This window comes from Paramormyrops kingsleyae, chromosome 18 (genome assembly GCF_048594095.1).
Source record: "Paramormyrops kingsleyae isolate MSU_618 chromosome 18, PKINGS_0.4, whole genome shotgun sequence".
Taxonomy (NCBI): domain Eukaryota; kingdom Metazoa; phylum Chordata; class Actinopteri; order Osteoglossiformes; family Mormyridae; genus Paramormyrops; species Paramormyrops kingsleyae.
Window position 1 is genome coordinate 21,035,925 of NC_132814.1, and position 24,173 is coordinate 21,060,097.

General features: G+C 46.9%; 2 protein-coding genes across 7 annotated transcripts; one reads left to right on the top strand and one right to left on the bottom strand.

The window, feature by feature from the left end:
* The first annotated feature begins 1,175 nt into the window (after positions 1-1,175).
* Positions 1,176-9,839, top strand: smim29 (small integral membrane protein 29). Of its 4 annotated transcripts, none has more exons than XM_023798789.2 (5): positions 1,176-1,475; positions 2,067-2,340; positions 2,646-2,671; positions 4,152-4,257; positions 8,593-9,839. In XM_023798789.2, the coding sequence occupies exons 2-5, from the start codon at positions 2,233-2,235 to the stop codon at positions 8,659-8,661; spliced, it is 309 nt and encodes a 102-aa protein (XP_023654557.1). In that variant the 5' UTR covers positions 1,176-1,475; positions 2,067-2,232; the 3' UTR covers positions 8,662-9,839. The 4 variants fall into 4 exon arrangements, with proteins under 4 accessions (XP_023654557.1, XP_023654560.1, XP_023654558.1 ...); XM_023798792.2 differs by having other exon boundaries at positions 2,071-2,340; XM_023798790.2 differs by having other exon boundaries at positions 1,176-1,441.
* A 4,423-nt stretch (positions 9,840-14,262) lies between these two features.
* On the bottom strand, positions 14,263-22,512 carry LOC111837145 (uncharacterized). 3 transcript variants are annotated; one of them, XM_023798991.2, is made up of 5 exons: positions 22,288-22,510; positions 20,778-20,902; positions 18,172-18,252; positions 17,180-17,230; positions 14,263-16,489 (listed from the first exon to the last, which is right to left on the bottom strand). In XM_023798991.2, the coding sequence occupies exons 2-5, from the start codon at positions 20,886-20,888 to the stop codon at positions 16,409-16,411; spliced, it is 324 nt and encodes a 107-aa protein (XP_023654759.2). In that variant the 5' UTR covers positions 20,889-20,902; positions 22,288-22,510; the 3' UTR covers positions 14,263-16,408. The 3 variants fall into 3 exon arrangements, with proteins under 3 accessions (XP_023654759.2, XP_023654758.2, XP_072558187.1); XM_023798990.2 differs by having other exon boundaries at positions 22,025-22,506; XM_072702086.1 differs by lacking the exon at positions 17,180-17,230 and having other exon boundaries at positions 22,025-22,512.
* Positions 22,513-24,173: the final 1,661 nt, after the last annotated feature.

Consider the following 24,173-nt stretch of genomic DNA (forward strand, 5'->3'; position numbering starts at 1 on the left):
TAAGTTTGCTATTTTCACTTAAACTTGTTCATATTTTGGACACTGCTACTGTCACAACCATAACGTCAACACCATCTCTTTTGTAAAAAAAATAAAATATTAGGTTAGATCATGACATAAATGTATACTTTTTATGAAGAGGTCTGAAGTAGCTAGCAACAGAGGGGAAACAAAATGGCTAATGTGAACAACTCATGCATATCATGTGAAAGAGTACTGTAGGTTTCGGTCACCACCGTCAGACGTCACCACCGTCGGGTTTTCTGTCTGACAGTGGTGACAAAAACCTCCAAATGGTCCTCAACGGAGGCTAGAACATAATTGTTGATCACAATAAATACCAATATGACCTGCGATGTTTAATTAACCTCTAGTGTTTTTTATTTATGTAATTCCCCCTATATTTCTTCCATATCGTCCAACCCTAGGGGATGAGGTGTGCCTTCCCTCTCTCTCTCTCAATGCACCATTATGCCATGTTCATTTGGCTTACGTCATCCAAGATTCCCCCCAAAACGCCACCCCCCACCCCCCCAATCATTACACTCAACTTTGACTTTATGTTGACAAAAACAAAGTAACAACCGGTACATTGCTGAACAGCCAAGACCTTGGTTGATAATGATATACCTTCAGATTTTGTCATTTAAGTAACTTTATTTTCAGAATTAAAACCTGTTTTATCCAAATTCCCAAGAATCAGTGAGGTGAGAGAATGTAGCAGGTAGTGGAAAAGAGAGTGACACGAATACACAGGGCTATATGATATGTGACAGTACAGCAAGCAAGACTGATTACTGCTCGTTCAGCAGGGCAGTAGCTCTGGGGTAGAAACCGTTCGTCATCCTTGAGGTGTGGGCCTAGATGGGTCTGTTTCATCTGCCTGATGGAAAGAGTGAAGAGATGGTTATAGGGGTGTGTGTGGTCTCTGATGATGCTGGTTGATCTGCAAAGGGAACAGGTGAAGTAGATGCTGTCTTGGGAGGGGATGCTGTGCTGATGACTCGTCTTACTGATTTCTTGTTGGCAGCAGAGCAACTGGTAAACCACCCGGGGATGCATGTGATATTCAAATAACATCCCACATCACCATAACAGGTTTTCTATTTCCGGGAGCATTCAGGTTTCAGGTTCTGCATTCTGAGGTTAAGCTGCCATAGGCTGTCCCCTAATGCCCCATTCGATTAGGGGGCGCAAAAGACGAAAAACGGAAGAAGAAAAAAAATTTCGCTAGGGCGCCGGAACACCCAGGGCCGACACCATACGGTGAAGTACACAGCCACAACTGAAGACCGAACGTGTGAGACTGCATCGCCTCCTAGCGGCAGTGCGACGAAGCGTCACAACGAAGCGCTGACAGGCTCTTTCTATTGGCTGCAGACCCGCACCTTCCCCCCAGTCCCTGCATGCAGCCACACGCCTTTATTCCGTCCACTGTCAGGTATGTTCGCTCTTCTGTTTGGCAGCAGATATGGGTGAGTCTTTTCTCTGTCTTCCGGCTATCTTTGCATGAAATAAAAATCGCTGCTATTCAGAACTACGTTTGTCTGCATTTGTCCTCCGACATTCAGACCTTGGTGCTCCAAACCCAAACCCAGTCCGGTCCTGGAAAGGCGTATGCTTCTGTGTTATTTTAATATTCATATATAGCCATGCTTTTTAAATTGGAGTGCGTTTAAATGCGTGGGTGGACGCCGCTCGGTGGTTTTGCACTTTTTGGCTCAATGCACGGCTCCGGAGCGTTCTTGGATCGGTTTTGACTCGGGTTAGCAGTTATGCGTCCCGTAGCACAGGCATTACATCATGATTCAAGTCTGAGTATTCTCTGTCACGTCTCTAAACGCCCTGCAGTCTTACATTTATTACCATGCTGAGCCCGTAGTCACAACGCAAAACCCAGCAGGCTTGAGCTTTATCTTGCGATTAATGTAATACATCGTTTACTGGGCTCTGGTTAAACGCCCGTTTAATCGCTTTGATTTCTCATGATTCTGTTGTGCTTTTAAACACGGCTTTGGGACGCTGCTTAGCTGTTTCGCTCCCTCTCCGCCCGTCTCTTCCCCCAGGCAGAGTTCACACAGACTAGCGAAGGGACCATGTGGGGGTCACATGAGAACCGAGGATGAGCCGTAAACAACCGGGAAGAAAGCCGAGGAGGAGACTGAGGCTCGGTTGGTCTGCGCACGCGGGAGCCGAGTTGTGCCGCCGGTAGACGCGCACGCACGCGGCGACATGAACGGCACGAGCCCGGCCCCGGTGCCCATCGACGGCGATGCGGCCGTCAGTTACGTGCTGGTTCCCTTCGTCCTCGTCACTGTTCTCGGGATGGCGGTGGCTGCGGTAGGTGGGGGAGCCGGGGGCGGCGGCTGGGGGGACTGGACTCCTGTCAGAGATGAGGTCTCCAGGGACGGAGTGACAGTCGGGGCGCTTTATGCTGCAATGTTCCCAGAATCCCCTGCTTTTAATATCAGTGATTGTCAAGGCGACGCGATCGATATATCGATATATATATATTTTATCAGGTAACTTAGACTTACTTTGACAGATTTTTGGGGAAATACCCTGGTAAAATCTGACGTGGTGGTAATTTGTGGGGCCAGTGGGTGGTAGTTAATGAGCTAAACGACGTCTCCCTCCCGTTTCAGGTGATGTATCTGCGAAAGAAGAGAAGGTAGGTTTCCTTTAATAGATCCCGCTGCGGGGACGTGCGCACCCCACGAGGTGCTTTTGGGCGCGGGAGGCCGGCCCTGTGACCGCCTGCTGTTTGCCTTATCGAGTTAAAGCCTGCAGTGTACGTTCCTGAGGCTGAAATTTGGAGGGTGTCACTGAGCCGGCTGGGTCGAGTTCCTCCGGTCTTGGTCCTGGTCCTGCTCAGGTCTGCTGGGTGCTGGCTGCAGGCCATTTTCATTACTAACCAGAGGCCGTTAGGGCGGCTTTTCCCTGGGACTGGACGGCTAGAATAAAGAAAAACAAAGGCAAGAATTAGTGGGGAGGGGAAAGGCACACCTTAGTAGCCACGTGTGTGGCAGTGCTGTGGTGTTTTTGAGCAGAACTGAAATATCCCTCCATTCAGGCTGATAAAAAAAAAAGAAAAACATATTCCACTATAGATAGAATTATCACCTAAGCAACAAACTAAAATAAAAGAATAAAATAATTTGATAGTTTATGTACAGTTTTTAATTATAATCTTTACAGTTTGCACTAGATGAAAATATACCAGCATAGTTTTTAAATATCAGTGCGTTTATAATTCTTTTAGTCTTCTTATAGTGCAGGAATAGCAGCTGTAAGCTGATAGCTGTAATACAGAGTCTCAATGAGCTTGCCATATTCTTAACACATTTATCAGAAACGGTTAAGGTTGCAAAACTGATAACCCCAGCAGTTAAAGAATTGCAGGCAGACCAGGCTATACTGGTCAAGTTTGCTTCATTTGTATTTTTTTACGTCATTATGTTACTTAAATGTACATTATTGTAGTAATCAGTGGGAAGTTTGCAAAAATGCCAGTTATGTGATGCCAGATTACATGAGGCAGACTGTCACGTAACAAATAGGGAAGTCCCAGTTTCAGTCCGGCAGGGAGCTTGTTATCAGTAGTGCTCAACAGGTGTGCAGTGTCTGACTTCCCATTTCTCATTTCCTCCTGATTCTGCTCAGACGGTCGTCTGTCTCCTCTGGTGCCCCCTTTGTGTGTGTATTGTTGTTGTTTCTGGGGCCACACTCAAAAAGTCACTTTCCTCTTCCCCCAATAAAGTTTCAAGAAACTAAAAAAAAAATAGCTAGCAAGTAGAGTAAGAAGATGTTAGCTAGCCAGCTGGTTTGCAGAGAATGCTGGTTCATCATCTCCAAAATAAGGAACGTGGTTATTTTAGTGTTTAGTGTAAACCTCTTATGCCCCATGAATTCATGGGCTTGAGTGATGTAAACACCGTTGCTGCATGTCAGGTGGGGCTGCTTTACTGACCCCCTGTTTGTTACCTGGTCTCACGCTGCCCCACGTGGGTTTCGCCTATAGACTGGAGCAGCCTGTCAGAGGTTCCTGGTGGTTCCTCTGCGGGTTCCTCCATGCTGTAATTTTGACGTATAGGATGTCTCGTTCGGTTTGGCCCCCGTTTCCAATGACCCAGGGCTGTGGTGTGTTTCAGGATTGACCGGCTTCGACACCAGCTGCTGCCGGTCTACAGCTACGACCCATCTGAGGAGCTGAACGAGGCTGAGCAAGAGATGCTGTGGAGGGAGGAGGACACTAAGGTAACGGCTGGCCCGGCGTGATGAGGCATAGGGTGGGGTGGGGTAAGGTGCTCTCTGGAGGGTTTAAATCCTGGTTTAGATGACCCTCATGATGCTCGGGATTTCTTTAAGGCAGCGTTTTCACTTTGGAGGTGTTGTTTTGTGTTGTCTTCTTGTCTAAAATGCAGCAAGCATAGAGAGACCTATAAGGGGCACTGTCCCAGCCAAAGCTGGAGGCTTGCAGTACAGTTTTTGTTTGGATCTCGGCTGAGAGACACTGCCCCTGGCCTCATGTTACTCCTCTGTGCTGTTCCATCCAGACACAGAAAAGCTTTATTGGAGTTAAATGCCCACCATTCTTTAAGTTGCTTGGCAACAGCCACATTTCTGACAAAGGTCAGGGACGGGAGGGACACTGAGGACTCTGATGACTCAGTCTAGCCAAGCCAGGACCTCAGAGCAGCTGCAGCGTCCAGCTCACAGCAGAGCGAAGCAGGATGGGATTGCTGTATCTCCACAGCACACGTTCAATTCTGTCTGAATGGGTTACCTATTGAAATGATCCACCTTTAAGATGTGGTTTTAGGAAGGTTCCTGCCAGCGGTGTAGTCACATGACCACTTTTTTTGGGTTTGGGTCACACATGAAAGTGCTTTCAACTTCCACCCTAGAAAGTTCCAGAATAAAGTGAATCATCACCACTGATCTTGTATGGCTTCTAATCCTCTTGACTGTAGTAGCACACCCTCATATTTACTGTGCCTCTATGTCATTAAGCTTTTTCATTTTGGGTCATAGCTTTGAGGTCTCTGGTCTTGGCTCTGGGGCTTGGTTTTCCAGTCATGGGTCTTCGGGAAATTTCGTCTTGACATGAACTGGTGCCTTAGGTGTAATTTATTGTATATATTTTAAGTCTTGATTAATGCAGCACAAGCGGTAGAGGTTTGACATATAGTTTACGGTTACAAAGGCAAACACTGTAACTACGCTGGCTCTGAAACTGAGAAAAAGGGTTTCAAAGTTTCTGATTATCCACTTGTACAGACGCTCCTCTACTTGTGAACGAGATCCGTTCCGAACGGCCGTTTGTAACTCGAAATGTTCGTATGTTGTTGTTCAACATCATTTTAAGGGTATGCGCAAGTATAAAGAACTAGGATGCTGGGAGTACGCACGCTACGCTGCTGTGCGGCGGGAGTAGCAGCCAGAAGTCGTACCAGGCGGAACTGGCGCGCAGAAAAATAAACTGATGTTGTGGACAGGAAACGGGGGCCAAACGAACACACACATTAAATACTATGGTTCATAATAAGGAAGACATGGACTACTTTGTGACACTGCACAACTTCAGAGGTTTGTCGGCTCAAGGTTTAGTACAGTAGTGTATGTAGTTGTTTTTATTATTGCTGTATAATTATGTATTTTTATTATTGCTCAAACTTACCTACAAAAATTCGACGTATACAAACTTAGGGAACGGGTCTTGTTCATAACCTGATGGTGTAATTCTATTAGCTGCAGTTCCACAGTGTGAACATTAGATGGTAGCATCAGCAATATGATGCACATAAATGGAACTACTTGACTAAAAGGCACATCAGGTCAAAGCTCAGCATGGTGGTGACCAGAGAGTCTGTCATTGCTGATGGATAATGGCTGCATAAACAATGGTTTCAGTTTTTGGACTATGGAGGTGTTTATTGAATGTGTATTAAGTGTTAATGTTTAACAGAGTGCAGTATTTTCACCTTCCTCCTCTCTGTCTGGACTCCGAACCTTTTGATGAGTTAATAAGAAGCTAATTCCCACTCTTCCTGATTCCATTTCCATGGGCCTCTCTGAATGCAGATCTCAAACCAGAAAGGGAGTAAATCAGATGCTGCTTATTATGCTGCTGATTAGGGATGCACCGACTGTGCAATTCAGGGCCGATGGCCGATACCGATGCTTTTTGTTTTTATTCATTTTGTTTATGCTGTTATTTATTACCCCTTTTGTGCCAAGGAAACAAAAAAGAATCAATTTTAAAAACAGCTGAATTCTTATTAAGTATTTCAGCACTTTATCTTTGAATGACAACAAATGCAATCAAGGAAATTTATTATCTTTATATGCCTTCTCTCACATAACACATCAAAAGTCTATAAGAAACTATATAAAATGAAAATCATATAAAATGTACTGTTCCACCAAATCGCAACATTCTGCTGTAGCCTTTTGATGTCATCCCCAACTGGATCTGCACAGCCTGCAGGTGTGAGTAGGCAAGGGGAGAGTGTTTAAAGTCCCCGACTATCTTTCTGCCAATCGCCACCAGTCCTGAGATGCTGTGCTGGCTCAGAACGGCATCATGAAGCTGCAGGGTATGTGCCAAGCAGCCAGAACTAGCCAGACCGGTATCAGTCATTGCTTTTGCTATATTTCTAGCATTATTTCTTACGACAGCGTGAACTTTGGATTTGTCTATTTTCCATGTTACAAACATTTTCTCAAATGCCTCTGAGGTAGCAGACGCGGAATGGGGGCCCATGAACTCTTGGGAGTGTAACGCTGCGTTTACCATGTTGAAATCTTTGGCAATCCACTGTGCCGTTAGGCTAAGCAAACTCATAGGGCTATCGTCTGAACTCATAGGGCTATCGTCTGAACTCATAGGGCTATCGTCTGAACTCATAGGGCTATCGTCTGAACTCATAGGGCTAGTGTCCATATATTAGTCATAAAACTGGTGGCAGGGATGCCACAAGCCAGTAGCTGATGAATGTGAGGCCACAACGTTGTACATTTCAGGGAGACAGACGTCAGCAAAATGACGACGACTGGGCAGTCAGTAGCGGGCCTCCATATATTCCAGCAGACTTCGAAACCCCTCGTCCTCCACAACAGAGAAAGGCTGGTTGTCTAATGTGATAAACTCCATCACCTTGTTAGTGATCCATTTAGCTTTGCTGCTGTCTGTCAGGATTAAAAAAAAAAATTCTCAAATGCTGTGGCTATTAATGGAGTCTTGGTGGTGGTGGTTTACGCTTTTTAATTTTTATCAGCTTTCTGGAAATCATTGTGTACTTCTACATGTCTGCTTTTCAAGTGGCTGATGAGATTTGTTGTATTAAAATTGCTACTTTTAGTACCTCCTCTTCAGATATCACTAGAACATGTCTTACAAACTACATATCACTGATCTTTTTCCAAGACAGTGAAATACTCCCACACGGCTGACATTTTCTTTCACTTTTATTTGCAAACAAATCACATGCACTCAAGGTACCCATTTCTCTCTAGTGCCATCTATTGGATCTTCTCCAAAACTGCAAATTAGTTCAATCAGTGTTGCCAGATTGGGCGACGTTTACCTAGCGTAAAATTGATGCGACACCATGTATATATATCGGCCACTGCAGGGGGCTAATTTACAGATGGCAAATGGTAGGCAACCTGGCAAATATCGGCCAATAACGATATTTGGCTGATACATCAGTGCATCCCGACTGATCAGGGATCAGCGTTCCTGTAAGATAGCTTTGGAGTCCTGCCTATCATGCTGCTGATCCCTGATCAGAGATATGTGTTTTTGTAAAATAGCTTTGGAGTATCCTACTGTTGAATTCTAATTCGAGATCAGTACTTTTAAGGAAGTCTTTGTTTTTCCCAGCAGGGGGCATGCAGCATTAAACATACCTGTGATGTCAAATTTCGGGCCTGTGATGTCGGTTGCCATGGTGACTCTAAGAAGTATGAGACCTCAGAGGCGGCGCGCTAACATACAGCTTCTGTGTGCTTCATAGTGGCTGGTGGTGGATTTTGTCCACAGAGACATGCATAGGATGATTTTACATGCCGGGAAAATAAGCTAAGAAAAGGAGTGCATACTGCCTCAAGTTCGTCGAAAAACATAGACTGACATTCATAAAATTAAGCAGCATAAAATCACATTTCATATGAAGATGGGCTGTGAATCTCATTGCTTTTAGCTTAATTTACATGTTTAAATAAATACAGTGTGCTTAGTGTATTTGTCTTCATTTGGTATATTTTTCATATGGAGGACTTGCACATTGAATCTCATTGTACTGTGTATAATGACAGTAAAGGAATTCAATCCAGTTTTTATTTATTTAGTGGATGCATTTATCCGAAGTGACACTTTTTTATTTTTATTTTTTTGAGAAAGCTAGTGCGTGGAGTGATTGGGGGTTAAGGACTTGATCGAGGGCCTAATAATGAAATCACTCTGGTGACCCTGGGAGTTTAACCTACAACCTCCCGATCAAAGGCACAATGCCAATTCATTTCCCCTTAAAAATGGATGTGATTTTATGGAACCTTTATAGATCAGCTTTCTTCGTCCCTGTCCAGGTGGTGCAAGGCTGGGCCAGGACGTACCAGCAACGTCGCCCCCTGCTGATGAAGGATACTCAGGCATGAAGAATATGGAGATGGATATGGGCCACACGCTTTCCAGGCTCTGTGAGCTGCCTCCAAGCCAGCCACATTACTGGGGTCCTTGGCCTCTTCTCCCTGGACTCTGAGATCTCGTTTGAGCCATGGAAGAGTGGGGCTTCCACCACCCGCCTCCAGTTTGCAAACTGGTGCCTCTGTTCTGAATATTTAAACATGTTAATGTCACCTGCAGAGAAGCAAGTGGTCGTCTGTCATCACGCTGTGCATTTGGGTGTCTCTCTTTCCATCGATGATGTTGCTGTGGGATTCCTGCTGATGGTGTCTGCCAGTCCAGCCCTATCGCATCTCGTGGGGTCACCATGGCAACGGGTGGCTGAGTGTTGGAGCCACGGTCAATCCCCTCGGCGGGAGGGGCAACTCCATCGAACAGACTGACAGTATGAAGCTCCCGATGGGGTTAATGGCAAGGGCGTGGAGGTGGGCATGTCCATCAGCCTGGGCCCTGACAAAGGGGTGTGGCCTATTTCTGTACATGGATGCCAAGGCAGGAAGTGAATGAGCCAGTGGCATTTGGGTTGCAGTGTCTGGGGGAGGCATGACTTTTGGCCCAAATATGTCCTGCCCCCCCCTGCTGTTTGGAGGATGCGGGTACCCGCGGGGGGTTGGGCAGGGGTAAGGGGAAATGCCAGTGGTTTGACTGTACCGACCAGTCAGGAAATGTCTCCTGGATGGTCATCTTCAAAAACTGAGCCTGCTGATTCATACCAGGCAGCACGTGCCCCCCCCCCCCCCCCCCATGCTCCCGCCCACGCTGCCACAATTGTATGTGAAATGCATTCCGCTTACATTTGGACCAGCGGGACCAGCAGAACAAGGGGTGTGTGGCACAGTGCCAGGCCTGATCAGGTTCACGTGCTATGGCTGCCTTTTGGTTTCCACCAGCGACCTCGCAGAGTCATGATTTAAATATTTGTGAGTAAAGATGCCGGCAGCAGCCGCAGTACAAACACGGACAAAAAGTAACATGAATCGCAAAATTAAGTTGGACTTTTCACACCCTAGGGAGTGCATCCCAATACATGGTGCTTGTGCTGACAAAATATGTCTTCATAAAGGAAATGAGTTGTGTGTACAGAGAAGTGACAAATTGAAATGAAATGTCTGTTAATATATACATGCACATATATATATCCATTCATCCATCCATTCTCTGAAACCGCTTGTCCTATTCAGGGTTGTTGGGGTATGGAGCCTATCCCGCAGCCTCGTTACAACCGAGGTATGCAGCAAAGCATTTGTGAAGCCACAACACGCACAACCTTGAGGCGGATGGGCTACAACAGCAGAAGACCCCACCGGGTACCACTCATCTCCACTACAAATAGGAAAAAGAGGCTACAATTTGCACGAGCTCACCAAAATTGGACAGTTGAAGACTGGAAAAATGTTGCCTGGTCTGATGAGCCTCAATTTCTGTTGAGACATTCAAATTGTAGTCAGAATTTGCCGTAAACAAAATGAGAACATGGATCCATCATGCCTTGTTACCACTGTGCAGGCTGGTGGTGGTGGTGTAATGGTGTGGGGGATGTTTTCTTGGCACACTTTAGGCCCCTTAGTGCCAATTGGGCATCGTTTAAATGCCACGGCCTACCTGAGCATTGTTTCTGACCATGTCCATCCCTTTATGGCCACCATGTACCCATCCTCTGATGGCTACTTCCAGCAGGATAATGCACCATGTCACAAAGCTCGAATCATTTCAAATTGGTTTCTTGAACATGACAATGAGTTCACTGTACTTCAATGGCCCCCACAGTCACCAGATCTCAACCCAATAGAGCATCTTTGGGATGTGGTGGAACGGGAGCTTCGTACCCTGGATGTGCATCCCACAAATCTCCATCAACTACAAGATGGTATCCTATCAATATGGGCCAACATTTCTAAAGAATGCTTTCAGCACCTTGTTGAATCAATGCCACGTAGAATTAAGGCAGTTCTGAAGGCGAAAGGGGGTCAAACACCGTATTAGTATGGTGTTCCTAATAATCCTTTAGGTGAGTGTATATAGCTTTTTCTACAAGAAATCTGTCAATTTTATTTCAAATTGTAGAAAAACTTTTGCTCTGAAGCATAGAATTTCCTTTTACTTTCAATTTATAGTTCAACTGCTTTAGTAGAGTAACCCATCATGCTGAGTAATCCTGAAAACAATGAGCAGAGAATGAAACTCAACTCTGACTCCCACTGTGCAGAGCAAAGGAGTTAAATACCAAGGAAGTGAATCATCAGGGTTCAACAAGACAGAATTGCTCAGGCGCGAGACCGCTGCAGATTTATGGGTCATATAAAACCAGAGTTTAATTACTGATGCCAAACATGTGACTCTTCGAACCCCCACCCCATGTACTGCATTCACCAGGTAATACTCGTAAAATACCAGCAACATAACACCAGATAGTTCTCATAGGAAAGGTTAATTTGACAGGATTGCAGATGAGTCACAGATGAGGCATGTCATGATTGGAGGCTGTTAATATAACTGTTGTAAGCAAATAAGAGTATTTTGGTCAACAGATGCCTCTGAACATATCAGAGGAAATTCTAGAAAGGCACAAAAATTTTGTTATATTCCTTTGTAGTGGGTGACTCACCAGCAGAAGCTTTTTGAACGTGGAAGAATGGACAGATGGGTGGGTGAATTTTCTTTGTACATTCCCACATCTAGCACACCTTAGTTCTTCATGCAGTTCAGATGGTTCAGTCAATTTAAGGGCACGGATGTTCCACACACTCTACCGCTATATATAAAATCACAGGAATGAACCTTTTTAAATCTACTATATTTTTAATTTGCTTAAGTCAGTGTTTCTCAATCCAGTTGTTGGGGACCACCAGACAGTCCACATTTTACCTACCTCCCAGCCAGGGTTGCCAACCATTTGTAAATTTGTGGACAGTTCATATTAAATTCACCCTGTCCATAGATTTGTAAATAAATTACCATAAAACCTAAAAAAGGTTAAAAAGAAAAAAAAAAAAAACGTTGCTCCCAACACACTTGAACCTCACAATGAAAAACAAACCTAAAAAATCAAGAACTGTATATCTGTTATAGCAGGGGTCTCCAACTCCAGTCCTGAAGAGCTACTATCCAGTAGGTTTTCTGCCCCACTTGGCTTCTGATGAGTCACACCTGTTCCTGGTATTTACCTGCGAACAGGTGTGGCTCATCAGAAGCTGGGTATGATAGAAAACCTACTGGACAGTAGCTCTCCAGGACCGGAGTTGGAGACCCCTGTGTTATAGGTAGGAAGGAACAGAAATGTGGACTGTCTGGCAATTCCTGAAGACTGGGATAATAAGCAGATATGTGTCTTCGACATCTAGATTCTGATGAAGGAAACTAGTTAAGTTTCTCATGCTGCAACCATCTAATACTGAGCAGATGATTTCTACAATATGGGCATAATGTATGAAGAAATTGGTCCAGGCAGTTTTCTCTGATAAATGGTTATAATATTTCAGTCTATCAGTATAATGCAATGACTTTCCCAACTGGACACAAATGCTGTGCATTGATCACCACAGATGCATGTCAGTGCTGTTGGCCGCTTTAATGCTCTTGCTGATTTTCATTTGCTTGGTTGACACACTGAATGACACACAACCTTCATGGCACCACCTGCTGACTGAGTTTGCAGTGAATAGTGACAAAGAGAGAGACACATACACCATATATATATCTATCAATAAGCCAATTTATTCAAGAATGGTGACTGAGAACCCAAGATTATTGATATTAAAAGTACATTACACTTTGCAATGTATAATAGTGAAAGTCTGGAGTCTCTCCCAACGCTTTCTACCCCAACGAACCCCCACCTCCCCACCTGGGGCTTTGGCTGTCACGGGCCACGCGTCTCTTTTACAGGCTATAGACTCTCCAAGACCATATTCATGCTAATCGGTTTTACTGAGGCTGTAATGACTCATTTTTATTTATTTTTTTTTTGGGGGGGGGGGCACCTGATAAGTGGAAACTCCTGGATTCCTTGGCATTTTTATTTGTGACTGTCACATGGCATGGCAATGAGGGACATGAATGGATCACAGGATGCAGATGGTGTGGTGTCTTGGAGATGGGTTACAGAATATCAGCCCCTGAATAACACTTGTTTCCATCGGTTTCATTGGCAGCTTTATCCATGACAATAAGTGGGTGGTGTTACACCTTCCCTTTTTTATTAGCCTTGTTGCTAATAGTCATGTTTTGTGTTTTACATCCTCATGCGTATAACCTGACCAACCCACAGTCTCCTGGCCCCCTGACATCATCCTCGCTAGCTCAAGTTTCATGCATGGTGGGTGTACCAGTCAAGAACTGAGGGGGAATGAATGAAGGTTATAGCATCCTTGAACCCTGTAGAGTGCCACCAGAGGAGCGAAGGACCCTATGTTGGGATGGAGCAGTAGGAATCAGAGATGAGTTGCTATGGAACAAAGAGTCCCAACAGTCAGAGTAGCATGTAGGTGTAGGTAGAGGTAGTGAGCTTGAATCTTAGACCAAAGAGCAGCACTGAGAGACCTCATCACAGCTTGGACAGCTGTGGGGGAAAACTCATAGGAGGTCAAAGAAAGGACGAAGACATGGAAAGGCTCATTCGAATTGTCCTGTAATATTGAATTTATTAAAAGAGTTGTGTGTATATGGGGGCGTGTTCCTATCTGACCACAGTGATACCCCTACTCAAAATATCAAGCAACAAGACAGACAAGAGTGATCACAGGTAGACACGGTGTCCAACAGTTCAGGAAGTCACATCTGCGAACAGGACTAGTAGCACAGTGTTCTGGTGGGTCTGTACAATTCTGCATTTGGCAGCGAGGAGAAGAAATTAAAACATAAAGCAGATAGAGGAAAGCAAGGTGAGCATCAGCTACGGTTCGCTGATGAAATATCTCAGAACAGCAGCATCCATGAGTCATATGATCCAGAGGTAGGTACAACACAAATGAGGGCACATATCCTGCATTCATCCCGCATCAGCGGTGATGTCAATGAGGATGCCGCATGTGAAGTCTGGAGAATCCAAATCAGTTGCTCTGATACGCAGATCCCACCCCAAACACCAAGAGGTTTGCCTAACCTCACTGTAATGTGCATACAGGACTGCAGATATCTGAATAGTCTGTCTTACAGCACTCCATAGGGTGTTTCTGAGGAACATCCTGCCTACTTCCCACATTCACCATACTATGAAGTGGTCCAGGAACATTGTTCAGACCAAAGGTTGTTATTATTAGCCGCCAAAATGAAAACAGCGGACAGGAACCTTTCTTGAATCTGAGGGACAGGCCATGCAAGCTGTCCTCTTATTCCTGAGTCGAAATACATTTGCTCAGTCGGAAATGAAGCACATATTCTGCATGCTGTTGGGGGCACTTGGACGTGACCTTAGATGGGATCTGATCTGAGTCACGACTGCCATCGGCAGGTCAGAGACACTTGACTCTGCATCAGTGGCCTGGGCTGGCTGCCACTGCAATCGGCCATTAAATGTGACGGTCCTTGGGGCTGGAGGGAGACTGTAGCTGGGGGCTGAATGAGGCACGATGGGGGTGGGTATGTATGTTTTAATGGTACAAGAACAGCCAATATGTAGAATAGGAAAACATTGGGGTGAGGGGATTGGGTACAATATAGCAGAAGGTTTTGAACTGTTTGCATTGAGCAGCCAAAGCATTCATCTGAGAAAACAGAGGTTCCTCCATCTGGCTAATTAGCTACAGCAGCAAGTCCCATAGGAATCACGAGAGCAGGAGAGGTTACGCTCATTTCAGCGATCAAACAAATATTGTTTTAAAACAAAGATACAAGGAATGTCACTACGGCTAGAGGCGCTGAACACCCAAAGGATGGACGAGGACAAGGCCGCCAGAGAGGATGAAGCCCTTTATAGAAGCTAGCTGGTATTGTCCCCGGCCCGTCACTGTCTCGACTTACTGGGCATGGCCCAGGCGTTGCTCCCCTTATCCGGTGCTGACCTTCAGACTAGCATGAGTGTTTGGGAGTGCCTTGATAGCAGGGTGGGACTTCATAATGGGAGCCCTGGATCCCGATGAAGTACAGAGCTTAAGTACAGCACCATGGCCTTCTACGGGAAACAAGTGCGGTTCTCCTACACGCATGTCTGAAGACTGACCACGGGGCTCTAACTGGACTTCACTACAACACGTTTCAGTGCGAAATAAAACACACAGAACTACTACAACCAGCAAACACATCTGCAGAAGCTGACAGGTTAATATCTCCCTGATGTACGTGGTTTCACAGAAGGAAAAAAAAAAATCCCCAAAATCACAAAGGTGACAGCCAGTGTCTTAAAACCCCAAAGACAAAGGAAAGCCCAGGGTTTCAGGAGCTCCCCAGGAACGTCAGGGAACCAGGACCACACGGGACGGGAAGGTAGAGCAAGCTGTCGTCAAGTGAGGTATGGAGAACAGGGCTCCACCTGTTTGCAGTATACCGGGAAGTAACTGAGTAGTAGCAGCATGATTGAGGAAAGGCCCGTCAAGCGGGCTGTGATCGAGAGTTCCCTGACAGCTAGGAAATAAAGAACAACAGCACCCTTATCAAGCGGCTTAATACACTGCACACACATTGCAGTTGTTCGGTCTGATGTGGCCAAGTGACACTTCCACGCACTACATGGTGAGAATGGGATTGGGGGGGATAGGAGACCTAGCAGTTGAATGGGGTCACAGCTGAAACCGAGATCACAGGATCCACAAACCCCCCCCCCCATTTCCTGAACCCAGCTCCTCCGAACTGTGGACCCTTTGGTTTATGAGTTACGAGTGTCACCGAGTCCTGTACGTCAGGCCCCACAGCTATAGGATAAGTAAGAAAAGCTCCCCCCCCCCAAAAAAAAAAAGCCAGCGGTGTACATTAGTGAGCACTACCTGGGTCTGGCTGCTCTAATCCCTGGACATTCAGGGCAAAGCTGCAGGCGAGGCAGACTATGCCAGTACCCAAAACCTCGTGCTGGGAATCAGAGGGTGCAGGGTCAGGATCCCACATCCACATCCCCAGGAAAACAAAACAACTATCGACACCCAGCGATGGAGCCACCAGTCTGGGGGAGGAGATGGAGAAAATGCAGCATAAGACATATCGTATATGAACATTATTAATTATTAACCGATGGGGTCCACAGTCACTGACACTACAGTGTAGGAGGAGGGGTGTCACCCATAGCCTGAAAAACATAACTTTGGCAACAACCTTACTGATAGGTCCCACTTGGTAGATTTTACCAATCATAGGACTGAAGCAACTTTTGAGGAGGGTTCAAATTATTTGACTACATGCCTAATTGGTAACAAAATTTTTTTTTTTGGGGGGGGTTATTTTACTACATGGCTACGTGCTTGGTGATCGTCTACACTCAGTCTGGAGTCTTGAAATAACATTTCACACCTCACAAAGATATAAAAACAAAAATCATGTAGGCAAATTCACCTTTGTCCAGTATAAAAGCGCGTCTGCAATACCCAAACCCACTAGGAGATCTAATGGGAAGTCACCAGTTTGTTGTGTGATATATAGATATACATATAGATCATCTCTCAGGTCAGTTTTTGTTTCCAGTGCTGCTGCAGATAAACGGGGGAGGGGGGGGGGGGGCGGTTATTGGCGCGGTCCAGCTCTGGTCGACAGGAAGTCAGTAAGTTGAGTGATGAGGTAGTGCGGCGTCCAGGTGGGTTACTGCTCCCCCTCCTCCTCCTCTTCCTCTTCCTCCTCTTCCTCAGATGACTCCTGCGAACCCTGTTCCTTCTCCTTCTCCTGCAAGCAAGCCAGACTGAAGATGAGAACGGGGCTCACATAGGTCACACTGGTGGGGGGGGGGGGGGGGGGCTGTGCGAGGATGGGCAGGGTGGACCAGGGAGCCCAATTGGAGTGGGTCAAAGCGGGCAGGAACCCATGAGGTGTAGAGCAGAGGTACTCTGTCACCATTCTGGGGGGGGGGGGGGGGAGCAGCATGATGGGTGTGCCCTGGGGAGGGGTTGGGCCCGGCCGCCATGCCGAGTGGCAGGACTTAGCCGGGAAATGGAAGCCACATGTCATGGAGAAGGAATTCTCCGGAAAAGGAAACAGCATCCCGGATTTGGGGCGAGGGCTGGGCGTTGAAGGCAGCTCGGCCAAACGGACCAGAAAAGCATTTCCAGAAGGACATCTAAACCGAAATCATCATAGTCATTCCCTGGGGGGAGTCAAAGCATCAAGCGACAGGTGTCACCTTCGGGTCAGCTGCCAATTTCAACAGCAACTACACGCATGGAACATTGACAGCGACCTCATGGGGGTACCGCTAGGGACCGGGAGGGAAACCCGCTTCAGCTCGGGGGGGGGGTGAACTCCACCCTCCTTCTGCTCCCAGCTCACAGGTGACAAAGAGATGAAGTTCCTCACAAGTCCCACAGCCGGCACACGCCAACCCTCAGCACTGGGCATACAGGGAAATGCGACACTTACTGCCTTCTTAGGTCTCCCTCTGGGTTTCGCCCCTGCAGATTCTGGTGTTTTCTGTTAAAAAACAGAAAAACACAGGAAAGAGCACCGTCAGAGCCAGGCACCCCCAGCCTCTCCACACACACAGTGCAGTCACTAGGGGGAGCCTATACTCAACCATGAGACAGATGGCATGAGGGCATCGGGTTCAGAGGCTATTATCTGGGGAGTCAACAGAAATCGTGCGTGGGCCACCTGGTGGGGGCATGTGAGAGCGCGCAGTGCCAGCCCTACACTGCAGTGCGGGGGCTGCACATCGCCATGACAACGGCCACCGGGGGGGAGTGGGGTTGTTAAACAAGCATGTAGGCAGGGCACCTGTGCTTAGTACATGCTGTCTAATCCCCCCTCCCCCATTCGCATCAGTGGGAAATAAAAAGTGAAACTGGAGGATCCTTTAGGTCACTTGACCAACACAGGCCAATGAAACGTGAGGAGCGAGCGGGGTGGGGTGGGGTGGGGAGGGTGGCTCTCGAGTTTCACACACACAGACAGATGCACACAGGCGGGGATGCGTGCGAGTACACACACACACACACGGTGACAAATGTGCACAGGCGTGTGTGCCCCCCCCCAGCAGGGTTCCTTGGTGAAGGGCAGCGAGTTGGGCCCCTGCAGCTGCTCCTCCTGAACACCTGCCACCTGCTTCCAGGCTCAGGAGACGCCCAATGGGGGGGGGGGACTGACAGCTGCTGGCTGCGGTGTAACCCCCCCCCCACCACCACCAACACCAACACCAGCCTGCCCCCCCAGCCCATCTCGGACAGGGCACCCGCCCCCCACCAACACCAACACCAGCCTGCACCCCCCAGCCCATCTCGGACAGGGCACCCCCCCCCCCACCACCACCAGCCTGCCCCCCCAGCCCGTCTCGGACAGGGCACCCCCCCCCCCACCACCACCAACACCAGCCTGCCCCCCCAGCCCATCTCGCACAGGGCCGCGCCTCTGCTTACTTTGCTCTTCCCGGTGCTCTTGTTCTTGCTGCCCTTAGGTCGGCCCCGAGGCCTCTTCGGTGTGGGCGACCCACTGGGCTCCTGGGAACAAGGAAGGGGGGGGGGGGGGGGACAAGCAAGGTTAAGGAAGTTAAACGGAGGCGAGTGACTGGGCCGTCCCACCTCCCCCCTCCCCCCCAACAGACACTCCCACACTGAAGTTCTCACATTTCACCGAGTGGGGGGGCTCACTGAGCTGCCGGCAGTTCACTCAAGGTCACTGGGGGCAGGATCAACTCAACTCCCAAAGCACCAAAGCACCCCCCTACCTATGACCTGACAGCTGAGGTTACAGGGAGAGGGAGATGTCCTACACACTGCATGGGGGATGTACAGGCTGAAAAAGCTCCCACTTGAGGGTGTGTGGGGGGGGCAGTTTTAGTCACTGATTATTGGCTCAGAATGACCCAGGGTAATACATACAGGATTCCTGTATGGTGACACCCACCAAACTGGCCTCAGAGTATAAGCCCCTCCAAATCCAAAATGCACCGTGGGAGCGAGATCTAACTTGTCACTGCAAAATGTACAGGAACACAATCGGTACCCCACCTCGCCCCGAAAATGAAACCCCAGTGCTGGCAGGAAGTTTTCAGTATCTGACAGCAAGCAACTGCTTTTGAGCTCAAGATGTGGTCCAGGACAAAGAGGTCCCTGTCCCAAGGTCAGGACAAGTGACACCCACTGCTGCTGTAAGACAAACAGGTGGTCTGCAATGCTGGGGTGCCACGTCACATTAACTGGGACAACTGCAGGAGGTCACATCTTATGTGTCCTGCATGTGTTTCAGAGTGTCACCCGGAGAGAAAATCTGCAGCCTGACGGGAGTCGGTCTTCAAACGAGGGAGCAATGGACATCAAACAGACAGCAATTGCACAGCACTCTCCCAGCTCAAAGGTTAAGATTACAGTGAAGGTCCACGTGAAGGGAAACCTGAACAATGGGCCCGTTGGGGGCAGAAGACCTTTAGCAGGACCTCGAGGTTCAGAGCTGCACTTACACTGTCCCACAAATACAGCGAACTCTCGCGCCAGAACCTTCTCCGAATGATGAAACCTGCCCGTAAATAAACACAAGCAGGAGAATATCCCGAAGAGGCAGTGACGCATGGACGGAACACAGGAGCGGTCCAGTCAGTTGGATGACTTACGCAGAAAGTAACATTGCTCATTAAATAAACGAGAGCCATGGGAAGAGCAGGCTGGGAAGAGCACTGGAATAAAGGCATAAAGTCGAGTTCAGTGTCCTGACGAAAAACGTCCGTTAGTGGGAGACAGAGGTGTCGGTACTGAGCCCCCCAAGCCTACAGCCGCCGGAGCCCAGACGGGACTCCCAGCATGTCATGGCCACCTCCACAGCAACCCACGCTGGCCAAAGCCACCACCCCGAGAAGTCAGAACCGCGTGCAAAACTAGTCACGGTATTACCCAGCACGTTTTGCATGGACACCATAAGACAACAGGCAGATGGCGGTGACAGGAATGGAAAGTGGGTGAACCAGTGGGGCTGGAGAGGGGCAAGTCTGCTGGCCACGCTGAGGAAGACTGGAGATCAGCCACGCTTATCCCCAGAAAAGCTTTAATGTGTAAACAGCATGGAGAGGGGCAGAAGGGGAATCCCCCATTTCAGTTCCCACACTCTCCTCCAATAATGATCACGTTTCTACTCAATTTCTCAATGACTTTTTACTACAATGCTGCTCGGAAAAACACAATGGAGTCCGGAGCCATCTGACTGTCCGGCTGCTTTACGAGTCGGTCTGTTTACAGATGCAGCCGTTAGCAACCCTGTAACCTGACACCGGTGGTGACCTCATTGACTGACAAGCAGACCAACCAATCGCAGCTCACGTTCCGGTTATCACCCACCAATCGTCCGCCGGGAAGAAGAATAAAGGGGTTACCACCGGTTTAAAGCTCTTGTGTTACATTGGATGGAGAACCTGCTAGACCACCGGATGCTCATGCTCGGGTGGACAAAAGGCGGCCAGGAAGGAAACGTTTAACACCATTTAAAGGGAGAAACACGAAGCTGGGGGGGGGGCACCCTGGGAAAGCAGGGGTCACTGGCCAGCAACCACTGTGATGCAGATAATCACAGAAATAAGTCCATAGCTACGGAATAATACAATAAAGATAAAAACACTCAGGGGTGACTCTACAGTTTATACATTTATGGGGATAAAAATATGATTTTAAAGCTTGGGGCTGACTTTCACTTTCAGAGGCAGTTAGCTCTGTCTAAACAGACCGTTTGTGAAATCGGCCCAACCCCCTCCTGCCTGCACACCTGCTGGGAGCTGAACCCCCCCATTCAGATTAGTTAATTGCCCCACTTTGCATTTACCAGCAGAGCCTGTCAGCCCCCCTGAAATGCCCTTTTGTCAGAGCGGGGGGGGGGGGGATGGAGGACCACCCATGAGGACAGTGAGAAGGTTTCACCAGAAGATGCATGTTAGACACGCCTTTCCATGCACTGATTACTGCAGAGATGCTGCAGTACAGCCCTCTGGTCTAAACCAAACCGAACCCGGGTCCAAAGCCACGTGCTGTGTACAGACAGTCACCTCACGGCTCTTCACTGGTGGCTGCTTCCTCGGTCGGCCACGCCCCCTCTTCTCCGCCCCGTCTTTGCCCTTCGGGGAGACAGACTGGTTTCCTTTGGCCGAGTCACTCATCCTGCCTGTTTATCCTGAGAGGAGAACACACACACACACACACACACGCACACAAGACACCCGTTCTTATTACTCTGCATTATTACTATGCCCTTATTATTACTCTACTCTACATTACTACTACAACATTATTATAGATTTGTGTTACTGTGACATTGGTATTACTCTGCATTATTACTATGGCATTATTTTTACTCTGCATTATCAAGCAGATATTACTTTGCATTACTACAATTTCGCATCATTACTATGGCATTATTATTACTACTCTGCATTATTACTATGACATTATTATTACTTTGCATTATTACTATTCATTATTATTACTATGACATTATTGTTAGTCTGCATTATTACTATGACATTATTACTATTCTGCATTATTACTATGACTTTATTGTTACTCTGCATTATTACTATGACATTATTACTACTATGACATTATTACTATTCGGGATTATTGCTTTGAGATTAGTACTACTATGCATTATTACTATGACATTATTACCTGACAGAGCAAGAGATGAAAGTGGGATGAGAGGAAGACAAGGGAAAGGGGATGAGAAAGAAGAGGAGGTTAAGGGGGATGACAGAAGGAGAAGAACGAAAATGGAAAGAAGGGGGAAGAGAAGGCAAATCAGAAGAGAAGAGGAGTAAAAAGGGGATGAAAGAGGAAAGTAGGAAAATGGGGATGAGGCATAGATGAAAGAAGGGAATGAGAGAGTGGAAGAGGAGAGAGTTGAAAAAGAGGGATGAGAGAGAGGAATGAGACAGCCGCCGACCGTGCGTTCAATGAGCGGCGTTTCGCCCGCATGAAGTCCAGAAAGCAGGGAGATTTAAACCCGTAACTAAACACCCGAAAAATAACAATAATAATAGTGATAATAAAAATCCGGCTGTGACGCCTCTCGGTTATGTGCGCATTGTGAGGCGGCTGCAGTTCTGGCGGCCGGGCTGGAGACCGCCATGACAAACCGAGCCGAGCCATGCCGGGGAGGGAGGGACGTCGCCGCCGCCGCTCCGTGCCGCACCGTTTGGGGATTCCGGCCGTCGGCTCCCGGAAAAGCGCGTACGATCCCGGCAGAGCATGCTTTTAAAGATCGGCGTGCAGAGGCAGCGTCGCTCCGTCCACTTACACGGAAGGCCGGCCGGTTCCGCACCCGCGCAGCAGCAGCGTAGGACCCGCAGCCCCTGGTCCCGTCCTCCGGTTAGATTAGAGCCCGCTCCGTGCGTCCGTCAGTCTGTCTGTCCGCGCACCGTGCACCGGACTGAGTGACTGCAACCCCGCTGTCCCGCAGTCCCTTTAAACCCCAAATTTCCAGCGCAAAAAAATAATAATAAATAAAAGTGGGACGCGCCGCGGAAGCAGGGAGATAGGGGGAATAAATAAACAGATTACCGGGAGAGAGAGAGAAAGAAAGAAAAAATGCAGCAGGTCCTGGAGCCGCTCCAACCCGGGCTATAAATAGAGACTGGTGTCCGCCGAATGAAATAAAAAAAGAAAGAGAAAGAAAGAAAAAAGAAAAGCGGCGGCTGCGGAGGCAGGGGGTTAGGACAATTTAGGGAGGCTCCCTGGAGGGGGATAAAACAAGAGAGGGGAGGAGATATGGTAAGCAGGCGCCCTTCGGAAGGCTGCGCGGACTGAAACGGGCATATAGACGGAGCGGAGGAAACGCCGTAAAATAGGAAATACACGGCGCCTTTCAAATCACGCTTTTATTATTTCGCAAACATTACTTTGGTGTTACTGTGATATTTCTGTTCCACATGGTCAAAATGTAATTGTGAATAATAAGAATCAAGTCAAAAGTCAAAGTATCCTATCTTTATATTCAGCTATGGGACATTCACCAGCATGCAACTTGTATTTCGCTGGTCATTGTGCAGGGAAACAGTAACGGGCGGAATATAAACATACACATTTAAACATGACACATCGAGACGTGGACTTACATAAGACAGAAAAATAGAGATAAAACGGGATTTAAGATTGGCGGTTTTACAACATTTTCGGTTCTTTAAGGAATAAAGCGTGCGAGCGACTCGGAGTAACAAGTGTTTGTCCCGCTGGTTAATTTGCTACTCCTCCTGCTGAAGTTTGTTTAAATTTAAGTGGCTATGTTGTACACGTTACGTCTTTATTATATTAGTGTCAAAGTAATCCTTATGCTGAAATGTGAGACTTGATGTATATTGGGATATTGGGATAGCATTAGAAAACAGTATTGTACGATCTGCCCAGGAAAGCGTAATTGGCACCGAGACCTTGCTGTGGAAGCAATGGCGAAAGTTAAATTAAATAATTCTTGTGACATCACGTGGGGTATTGTGGTCAGCATCAAACAGGAAAATGACCCCAAAAAGTAAGAGGTAAGATAGATGGTATATGCTTCAGCTTGATTTTAATATAAAGGTACAAAATTTGAATGACTAATATATTGTAAATTAAAATAATATACAAACATGTATGATGTAACAGTGTACAAAAATTAACATACATTGTTTTAAAATTGTATTTACATTTTTTAAATTAGGACATTTTCTTGGTGTTCCAAGTCACCAAACATGGTTTGGTTATTTGGCACAGCATGTTTCTGGTGAATTTGGACAATGTTAAAAGGCTATTTAAATAAAGTTTAGCACCAGTGTATCCATATTACCTGATAAAACAAGGGACCTTGCATCTGCCAGTACTAAAGCACAGAGATGTAGCCTACAGCCAACTTATAAGTAGATAGACTTTTCAATGATTTAAGGTCTGTTGCAGAATAGAGTAGCAGCCAGATTGAGGGAGAGAGTGCAAAGGAGAGTGGAAAATCAGGAGGAACTGCAGGCTAGATGAACAGGCTAGATGAATGCACTATTACAAAATAGAAATCGATGATCAGTTGATGACGTTGGTGAATCGATAGGTTGATGAATTTATATAGGTTACTGTTGGTCGTTAAAGTGATGAAAAGATGATTTAATTCTACAAAATATTTTAAATAAATGAAATATTTTTTAAAAGATGTTGGACTCTTTACTTAATCAATAGCCTTGCCTGTAGGGCTTAAGCTTATCTGTTGATGTAATAATCCATTAAGCAATCATAACACATCATTATAGGCTAGTGCATAATATCAAGCAACCTTATACACGTATTTAAGGTTAAGAAAAACCAAGAAATCAATTTAAAATGTCATTAGGGTTGAAAGCAGGGGCCAACACTGAAGAATCAGAGTCACAAATGGCCAAATATGTCACTGAAAAATAGTTTTGCGTCAAGAACAACAAAATGGTGAT

Excerpts from the sequence above, each read along its gene's own strand:
- smim29 (XM_023798789.2), top strand. The coding sequence starts at position 2,233 with ATGAACGGCACGAGCCCGGCCCCGGTGCCCATCGACGGCGATGCGGCC. Across the intron at positions 2,341-2,645 it reads TCGGGATGGCGGTGGCTGCG|GTGATGTATCTGCGAAAGAA; the intron begins GTAGGTGGGGGA and ends CTCCCGTTTCAG. Across the intron at positions 2,672-4,151 it reads TATCTGCGAAAGAAGAGAAG|GATTGACCGGCTTCGACACC; the intron begins GTAGGTTTCCTT and ends GGTGTGTTTCAG.
- LOC111837145 (XM_023798991.2), bottom strand. The coding sequence starts at position 20,888 with ATGAGTGACTCGGCCAAAGGAAACCAGTCTGTCTCCCCGAAGGGCAAA. Across the intron at positions 18,253-20,777 it reads CACCAGTGAAGAGCCGTGAG|GAGCCCAGTGGGTCGCCCAC; the intron begins GTGACTGTCTGT and ends CCTTGTTCCCAG. Across the intron at positions 17,231-18,171 it reads AGAGCACCGGGAAGAGCAAA|AAAACACCAGAATCTGCAGG; the intron begins GTAAGCAGAGGC and ends GTTTTTTAACAG.